Genomic DNA, 10521 nt, shown 5'->3' on the forward strand with positions numbered 1-10521 from the left:
AAAGGCAACAGAAAAACAAGGAAGAATATCCAACAGAGAAATAAAATCTGGAAAGTAGATCACAGAAGCCACATTCCAAAAACGCAGCCTCCCCAAACGAAAACCCAGCACGCGGACGCGCACACGATTCACACACAAGGCATGTTATGCAAAACACAAAAATGCTCTTGTATATATATATATATATATATATATATATATATATAGGGGGTCTATATAAATGCAATCCTCAAGAGCCTAATACACATGTACTCATTGCCTTTGCAGAAGACGGAGCATCAAGAGAAACACTCTTAAGGCCACGAAGAAACAGGCCAGAAGACAAGAAATCAGAATAGTTCAGTCCTGGTGGGATTTATTTATTTGGGTTTTACGGCGCACCAACACAGTATAGGTTATATGGCGTCAAACAGGACTACAAATTTTGGTTTCACATCTCATTTACATAGAAATAAAAATATGAGGTATGGAATCAAAATTTGCATACCTGCTGGAATCACAGAGTTACAGCAAAACCAAGTATTAAGACACTATTAATCTCCTCGTACGACCATGCAAAGGATTTAAGAACTATGTATCATAGAGTCCTTCCCCTGTTCCGTCAGATACAATAAAAGAGGAAAGCGTAGCGTCAAAATGTAAAAGGACTGAAGACCAATCATGTGGTGTCTCATAACAGTTAGGTCATAACCTCTTGATAAAACGTTTAATGACTACTAAGTACAACTGGAAAATTGCCATGACCCAAAAAAGCGATAGTAAATTTTAGCAAAGTAGAGCAACTGAGTCTAATTCCGACCCGGGGGCAGTATCGACCCCCGTCTGTATATTTTGCTATTAATCATAATTATAAAAAAACATAGAAAAATATCAACAGGGAATGCCACGCACCAAAAACGTAGCCTCCTCAAAACGAAACCCCCAGCACGCAGACGCGTGCACCACACACACATACACATAAGGACAAAACGAACAACACACACGCACACAAAGCCAACACATAAGACGAAACGAACAAACAAAGGAACACAGTGGGGTACCGCCTTGGAACGGTCAGTGGCAAAAACACCACTGGGGAGCTTAAACCGGTTTATGGTGCACCCAACCTCGCTCTTACCCCCACCATGTTCCAAAGACATGGGACAGTGTAAATAAAAGTAATCCCCTCCAGGTGAATCTCTCACACACGTAATGGAAACAAAAAGGCATGGCATGTAAAACACAAAAATGCTCGTGTATAAATATATAAAAAACAAACCTTAAGAACCAAAAACGTATGTACTCAATGCCTTTTCAGAAGTAGATCTATTATGAGACCTCTTCCGAGATAAACATTAATGACGTCATCGATGACGTAAAACGCGGCCATTTTGAATCTTTCTCGAGTGAACAAAGCGTACTTTTTACTGTTGTGTCAAAATTGTACAAAGTTAACGGTTCCTATAAGGTAGGTCAGTTTTCTGATGATACTAGATATCGCGTAAGCAGTTTTACATACATAGTTTTGATGATTTGTTACCTGTATAATGGTTTAAAATATTGTTTAAACATGCATTCAAAGTCAAATAAAATCTGGAAAGTAGATCCCTCGGAAGCACCGAGAACAAGGCAAACAGTGAAAATTGCAGACTCGGTTTGATTGAGTCTGTTCATGAGCAGTAATGGAAAATGCAACACTGCCCACGCCCCCTAGCACCGGCTTAAGCAGTATTCAATCTTCAAATCTAAATGAGTTGAAATCAATGATCCCGAAGGACCAGAGAAAAACAAAGAAAAATATCAAACAGGGAATGCCACGCACCAAAAACGTAGCCTCCTCAAAACGAAACCCCCAGCACGCAGACGCGTGCACCATACACACACACACACACACCCAAAGCCAACACATAAGGACAAAACGAACAACACACACGCACACAAAGCCAACACATAAGACGAAACGAACAAACAAAGGAACACAGTGGGGCACCGCCTTGGAATGGCCAGTGGCAAAAACACCACTGGGGAGCTTAAACAGGTTTATGGTGCACCTAACCTCACTCTTACCCCCACCATGTTCCAAAGACATGGGACAGTGTAAATAAAAGTAATCCCCTCCAGGTGAATCTCTTACACACGTAATGGAAACAAAAAGGCATGGCATGTAAAACACAAAAATGCTCGTGTATAAATATATAAAAAACCAAACGGAGCAACAAGAGAAACACCCTTAAGGGCCCGACGAAACAGTCCAGAAGACAAATATCAAAACAGTTCAGTCCTGGTAGGATTTAAAAACTGCTTATCATAGAGTCCTCCCCCTCTTCCGTCAGACGCAATCAAAGAGGGAAGCGTAGTGTCCAACTGTAAACGGGTTGAACACTAAACATGCGGTATGTCTCATAACCGCATTTGGTATGTAGATATCACGGGGTCGATATTAACAGAATGATTTTATTGAAATCGTCTAATATCGACCCCTCTTTACAATAATGTCCGTTCTTTCAAATATTTGTTTTTCTTTTTGGCTTCAAAATTAAACCTACTAGAAATAATATTAAACGAAGATAATCCAGATATAAACGTTCCTTTCCAACGGGGATTTGTTTTTCAAAGTAAGCAGTTTTGAAACAGTTTCAAATTGTCTGTTTTAAAAAGTTGACAGTAATATTTTCTTTACTTCCAGGATGTCGAGTCAGGTAAATGCGAGGAAAAGGGTGAAGTACAATCCCCAATCGATGGCAATGGCAATACAGATGGTCAGGAGCGGCCAAATGAGCAAAAGGGAAGCGGCAAAGGCTTATGGGGTACCGAAAAACACCTTACTTGATAAGCTAACAGGTAGAACTCAGGAGATAGCTAGCCTAGGAAGAACAACTGTACTGACGCCGGCCGAAGAGAAAGCTTTGGTATCATACGCCAATTTGATGTGTGAAATAGGGTATCCTATAACTCGAAAGGAACTAACATTTGAGGTTCAACGTATCCTTAACATTGATGGCAGGGACACGCCGTTTAAATGCAACCTTCCGGGAAAGGACTGGTTCTCGGGTTTTCAGAAGAGCCATCCAGAAATGACCTTTCGAAAACCTATGGCCTTTGGTCATGAACGAGCAGCTGCGGTGACAATGGAGAAGTTTAATAACTGGTATACTGGGGTATACGACTATCTTCAGACAAACTTTCCAGATACGTACAAGGACATGCTGAAAGATCCACGTAGGATCATTAATGCGGACGAAAGTTGATTTCCATTGAGTGTTAAACCGGGAAAGGTGTTAGCTTCCTCTGGTGCAAGACATGTATACAATGTAGTTTCCAATACCAAGTTACAAATTACGGTTATGGCCGGCTTCAATGCCTTCGGGGAATACTTGCCACCTGATTCTGTTCCCTGGTGAACGAATCCGTGATGTAGGATTGGCAGGGTTCCCTGAAGCCATTTACACGACCACCCAAAATGGTTGGATGAATTCCTCAACATTTTTCTTAAGCTTCTTGATAAGTTTATCTCAGATAAGGCTATTGCTCGCCCCGCCATTCTCTTTGTAGATGGCCATTCAACACATATGACTCTAGAGGCAGCCCAGTTTTGCAAAGAAAATAGTATTATACTATACTGTCTTCTACCCAACGCTACTCATTTATTACAAGCAGCTGATATTGGTCTATTTTCACCAATGAAATCGGCCTGGCAGGCGTCCGTTAAAAGTTGGCAGATGGCAAATATAGGTGAGGCGGTAACAAAAAAACACTTCCCTGCCATTTTTTCAAGAATCTTGGTATAAGGTCGCTACCTTTCTGAATGCAGCCAATGGCTTCCGTAGGGCGGGTCTCTTCCCATTCACACCTGCTGGTGTTGATACATCGAAACTTGGCCCATCGAAAATGGTCAGGACAGACATAAACTCACCTATCTTGACAGCCACAATGACTAATGTGTCCTCTGTTGACAAAGTTCCATCAGAAAATATCGTTTCCTCTACGTCCCAGATAACGCATGTCCCTTCCAACTTCCCCAACTCTACTACCACTGCTACTGAACATGTGCCTCACCTGAATCAAAGTATACCTCTAGTAGATGTGCAGACACCTGTAAGTAGCCCATCGCAGTTAACTACTTCACCCTTAATTGCACGTAGCCCCCCCCCCCCCCCCCCCCCCCCGGTCATAACAGTTAGTGAAATAGCGCCCATATTGGTCACAAATGTCGATACATCAATCAGTAATGCCACGTCTACTATCTCTTGCAACCAGACATACATACCGCCGACAAGTTCGCTTCAAATCAAGTCCAGAGACCCTTCAAGTGTGTCTGTAGCATTCCAGTACTTAAGAGTGCCCGAAATAAAACAAAAAAAGAAAACCCAGCAACTCCGCCAGTTTACCTAAGGCTTTTTCGGGAGATGAAGCAATAACGATGTTAAGAGAGAGCAAAGAGAAAATGAAAGAGGAACAAAGATTTAAAGAACAAAGAAAAATTGAGAGAAAGTTAAAAAAGGAGCAGAAAGAGCAAGAGAAGGAGAATCGTAAGCTTGAGAGAGAAGAAAGAAAGAGAAACAAGTCGAAACTAAAGAAACAAAAAACAAAATCCAAAGAGGTGTACTCAAGTTCAGAATCTGACACGTCCGATATTCCATACATGGACAATGACAGTGATGACTTTGAAGAAAGTTTCGTCGATGTTTGTCCGGTTTGTAGTTTTAGGTCGGGCAAAGCAGAGGGGTGGTTGAATTGTGAATCGTGTGGCAGATGGTGGCATGTCGACTGTGCAGGGTATAACGAGGCGGAGGTTCATGACGAGGCTTTTGTCTTTGTGTGTAATGTCTGCGAGTAACCTCTAGTGCTATTCTATAGAATAAAAAAAATTCACGTCCAGTTTGATTCATTACTTTCATTTTTATGCAGTCTTAGTATTATCTCAAACGACTAACATGTACTTTATTACTAGCGGATAGTAATCACACTGCTGAATGTTTGGTCGGTTTATTCAATAGAAATGAAAATAAATTTGACATACTGCCAATTTCAGAATAGCTCGCCGTTTCAGTGTTTGCATCATACACTTGTAGTCACTGACTGATATCGATTTTCTTATCGTGAGTGGCTAATTTTGTAACCGTCATTTACATTAACTCCGCCCAAGTCGCGAGTCAAGTTATGTGGGTTTTTCCCATTAATTTGTCTTAACAACACATAAATTGCCAGTCATACAATGTATTTATGGTTTTAAAACTTGATGATATTACAGTTTAAGTCGTATCTCAGAATCAGTTTCAAATGAAACATTTTTTACAATCTGTGACTGATTACAATTACGTAAAACTGTCCCGATTAGTGTCGCATTATCTAAAAGTACTTAATTTTTCTGTCAGCGATGATAAAAATCATTAATCCATTATAGCCTCACTACAAAATGCAAATTAAGTCAGCGCATAAAGTTTATACATGTAAAATTACACATGTGTTTTTACCACTTGGTCAGAGATCTAAGTTTACAATAGTAAATCATAGCCCGATTGGCATCACTTTTCATGTCAAAAAAGTAAAATATTTAATTTAAACATAAACTCCCTGTTTAAATACGTTACTCAAGCTATAAAGGCAATAAACAGTTCTGTGAGTTTGAGATTCTACCAAATATTGGCTCGAATTAACTGAAATATAGCCGTGGTACATGGGAAGAACCTCTGCAAGAAACGTCCAAATTTCTCAGATAAAGAGATGTGATTGGTAGCAAGGCTCGAACCCGTGCCCTCCCCACCCACCCAATTGACCAAATCAGAGATTACAGTGATTTCAAGTTAGCGACTAACCACTTGACTACGGGGATAGTCACATGATGGATGGATACTACAATTCCTAGTTTAGAAATCACACGGGCACATTATTGCAATAAAGCAGAAGTCAGCATTGACTTAGGGCGACGAGTTAGATTAACAGCTTATATTTACATCTATTTTTTCCGTTTGACTAAAATGTTCATGACATCACATACTACATGGTTTCTGTATGCAGTAATAATTTGACGGATTTCTATGAAAAATTTATAATTTTTGATATGGAAGACTTTTCCAACGAAATTTCAATCGATGACAATCCTTTGTTTTAATATTTTACACATCACGCGTATATATACAGAACTTACGTGTCTCAAAAGTGGACTCGTTTGAGAGAAGAAAATATCGGTAAAAGTATTTTATCTTTAATTTCATTTAAAAACTGTGATAGTAGAATTTGAATTGTAAAAGGCGATCTTGCATAGACTTTATTCACCGTTAAATTGCCTGTCACAAATACTAGAATTTAACGACCGTACCATTTAACAATATGCAGTTAATCAGAGTCACATGACCTTTTGAAAGTTTAAAATCATAACTATAGTTTTCCTATCATATCTTGTCCAACTTCGACAATTCTGGGCGTCGAACTTTGAAAAATCGAAATACATGTAGCATTTAGACACCAGACCCAGATAGACGTATAATTATACTAGTAGTGACCTCATCACATTGTATTTTACCGACAATCGGATTACATCTCATCATATGTAGCTTTTTACCATGTAGGAAAGGAAATACGTATTAGTTAAAACATAATTGAGCCGCACCATGAGAAAACCAAAATAGTGCGTTTGCGACCAGCATGAATCCAGATCAACCTGCGCATCGGTGCACTCTGCTCATGATTCTTACTGTTCGCTAATAGTTACTCCAATTGCAATTGGCGTTGAAAGCGAACAGCATAGATCCTGACCAGACTACAGACGCACTATGTTGGTTTTCTCATGTCGCGGCTCATATTTTTTTGTATAAGTAAATGTTTCCGTTGTCATTTAAACAATGAGATTTAATAATGACAGGTTCTTCATGACATTTAATTTGACGGATTGTATATATTTCAATATAAATTAACGGATATCTAAGCTTGTGAAATGTAAATATTTATTACTACGTCGTGTGTTTCTGGGAGTGACTGATGAGCCCCGTTAGGCTAGGTTTCGTAATTGTATATTCAAACAGTCTTTTGATTTGCTGGGCCTTTTTGTGTTCTCATCGTTCTCAACAACATGTATTAAAAAAGAACATAATTATTATATTTTTCCAAAATACCTTGCACAAATATGAACTTCCGCTTTAACATGACACTGTTATCTTACGTTCAAATTAATTAGATATTGAAAATCTATCATCTAAACTAACGTTAAGAGACCTTGAGAAACACTCAAGGGTCCACAGGACCTCCCTCAACAGTCACCCACTCTTGAGAGTTGGCTCGACTGTCACTCACCTTTATGAATACAAATGGAATCTTTCCTGAGTAAAGACGTGACCGTTAGGCAATTTATTTGAGTGTACTCAATGAGTGGTGTTGGAGTGTTGTATGTATCCTTGATAAGCCCAGGGGTGTTGAAAGATATCCGTCATAAAATTACCTTGGGGCTATATTGCAACCTGTATTTGAAAGTAAACGGTGTCGATTGTAAAGATGTCAACTGCTACATTATCAAAGTTTATTAATAGTCATTAAATTTACAAATGTGATTGAAGTGATCGTTTACAAGAACTAGGAAAACAAATGATGAATTGTTTATGTTGGACTATATAAGGAGAGTTGTCATTCTACAATTTCGATACTTGAATTGTGCTTATCATTATGTAATACATTTGGAATGAACATTGAAAATGTTGACACATGATTAGATTGAAAGACACATAGATCTAGTTTTTAACAGACTGAAAACTTTTTACACAAAACTTTGTTTTTTAACGATATAGTGACACTGCTACAGGCATAATTGTAAAGAAATATTGTTAAAGTATATTACACAATACATCACAGTGTTTGTTGTTACTTCTCCGAATGATTTGGTTTGAAAGAATCGAACTAAGAAATAATAAGTTTTGTTGTATTTCGTTTAGAGTACATCAGTGTCAATCCTCAGACAGTTCAAATCTTTAATCTAAATAATTTTATGTGTATATGCTGCGGACGTGTCATGCACAAGTATGTACGCATTATGCAGGATTATCTTGAAATAAATTCCCGCAATATTTTACTTTTGTACCTAACCCTTTACATCGTTTTTTGTACATTTTAAACCACTGCGATCGATAGAAATACACTTTTGGGCGGAGCAAACTACACGCGTGATCCTCTCACTGATAACTAGAGTGACAGCTACGTCATTTACTACATGCGTTTGATGTAAACGCCCATTCGGCGAGCTTTTCTGAAATTGGCAGTATTTCAATTTAAAATAGAGATACGGCAATTCAGTATGTTTGTTCCTTAAGAGCCTTTACAGTTAGTACCTGTTTACATTTGAAATACATAAAAACTGTTTTTATTTCGATCGTATAAATCATCAGTATTGAAAATAAAATACGTTTTGCACTGTTTTAACGTTTCTGATGTGTTGTTTTTTTAAAAACTCTGAAGGGGGTCGATATTACTCGAAATGGGTCGATATTCACCGAGTAACCGCATATTACAAACGCATGTGCCGGAATGTTAACATTGAAATAACTGCGCATTTCATTGGTTCATCATGACCAATAAAAATTTCTGTTTCATATTACGTGGGATTCAGTCACATGATGCTTTTCATTAGAATAACCTATTTGATATTCGCTTAAAGGGTCGATATTACCCGACTTCGCTCTGTTTACGAAATTTATGACGGTAGCCCTGTTGAAGAAGCCACGTTCTAAACCACGCAAACCCAGCATGCGGACGCGCACGCGACCATCACACACACTCTAAGCAAGCATACAAGGCCAAAATGAACAAATAAAGGAACATTGTGGGGCACCGCCTTGGATCGATCAGTGGCAAAACCACCACTGGGAGCTTAAACCGGTTTATGGTGCACCTAATCTCACTGTTACCCCCTCCCTGTTCCAAAGTCACAGGACAGAATAATAAATGTTATCCCTGCCAGGTTAAACCCTAACATTCGCAAAGGCAACAGAAGGCATGTAATGTAAAACAAAAATTTTCTTATATATTTACAAACTCTTTACACAGTGTTATTTCTCGGCGATATTTGACCATTTTGTGTCGATTTGCCGTAAAACCCAACTCACTCACTCCTCTTATCGGTATAGTAGACACTGCCACAACGTATAAATTGGGCTGAATTTCAGCCATATTATATTTTAATTATTTTAATTTTGTTGTACACAGTTTTAATCTTTGTAGTTTAATATTATATACTTTGCTTGAAAAACGAACAAAAAAAAAAACCCTGAAAAATAATGCAGTGATTTTTCTGGTGTTGTAACACGCACCTGCTAAAAATGTAAACAATGAAATTACTTGACGGTATTTCGAGTACAGTAAGAGAATTTGTCAAATGGCAAACTGCAAAATATAAATGCATTAAATACGTTCATTATGTTCTAATTGTTTGTTTGACAATATTTCTGCGCGGAGGTTGGTATATTTATAAAAATGCAATCCTTAAGAACCTAAAAAAAACAAGGAAAAATATCAAACATGGTAAAAAAAAAAAAGAATGAATATCAAATAAAAAAGCAATGTTCCAAAAAGGCAGCCGTGCACGTTACCAGCACACACACGCACATACAACGAACGCGGACAAATAAAGGAACAAAGTGGGGCACCGCCTTAGAACGGTCAGTGGCAAAAACACCACAGGCGTGCTTAACGCGTGACGCGTGTACATGGTAAAAAAAGGATAAATATCAAATAAAAAAAGCAATGTTCCAAAAATGCAGCCGTGCACACTACCAACACACACACACACCTGCACATACAACAAACACAGACAAATAAAGGAACACAGTGGGGCACCGCCTTAGAACGGTCAGTTGCAAAAACACTACAGGTGTGCTTAACGCATGTACAGGTTGCATTGTATAGCCGTTAAGGAGGGGGAGCTTAAACCGGTTTATGGTGCGCACCCAACCCCACTCTTACTCCCACCATGTTCAAAATTCACGGGACAGTGTAAATAAAAGTAATCCCCGCATGTGAATCTAACACACGCAATGTAAACAAATGGCATGGCATGAAAAACACAAAACATGCTCGTGTATAATTATATAAAAAGCAAACTTTAAGAACTAAAAACGCATGTACTCATTTGCAGAAGGCAGAACATCAAGAGAAACACTCTTAGGGGCCCGACGAAACAGGTTAAATGACCAAAATCAAAACAGTTCAGTCCAGGTGTGTTCTCCGAGACTATTTGATAAACGACATTGTGTCTGAAATCATTAGTCCTCCACCTCTGATTCATGTGGGGAAGTTGGCAGTTACCTGCGGACAACAGGTTTGTTCTGGTACAGAATCCAGGAACACTGGTTAGGTTAACTGCCCGCCGTTACATGACTGAAATACTGTTGAAAATCGGCGTTAAATAAAGTCTGTAAAGTAGATCCCTCGGAAGCACCGAGAACAAAGCAAACACTGAAAATTGCAGACTCGGTTTGATTGAGTCTGTTCATGAGCAGAAACCCAAAACAAACAAACAAACAAACAGACCAGGTGAGATTTAAAAACTGCCTATCACAG

The 10521-nt window shown here is 38.7% G+C and overlaps 1 protein-coding gene across 1 annotated transcript; it reads left to right on the forward strand.

Annotated features, from left to right (window-relative positions):
- The first annotated feature begins 4399 nt into the window (after positions 1–4399).
- LOC128554786 (uncharacterized) lies at positions 4400–4816 on the forward strand. Its single transcript, XM_053536096.1, has one exon. It carries the CDS (start codon positions 4400–4402, stop codon positions 4814–4816), a length of 417 nt encoding a protein of 138 aa, XP_053392071.1.
- Positions 4817–10521: the final 5705 nt, after the last annotated feature.

The sequence above is a fragment of the Mercenaria mercenaria genome, unplaced genomic scaffold, assembly GCF_021730395.1.
Source record: "Mercenaria mercenaria strain notata unplaced genomic scaffold, MADL_Memer_1 contig_743, whole genome shotgun sequence".
Taxonomy (NCBI): Eukaryota; Metazoa; Mollusca; class Bivalvia; order Venerida; family Veneridae; genus Mercenaria; species Mercenaria mercenaria.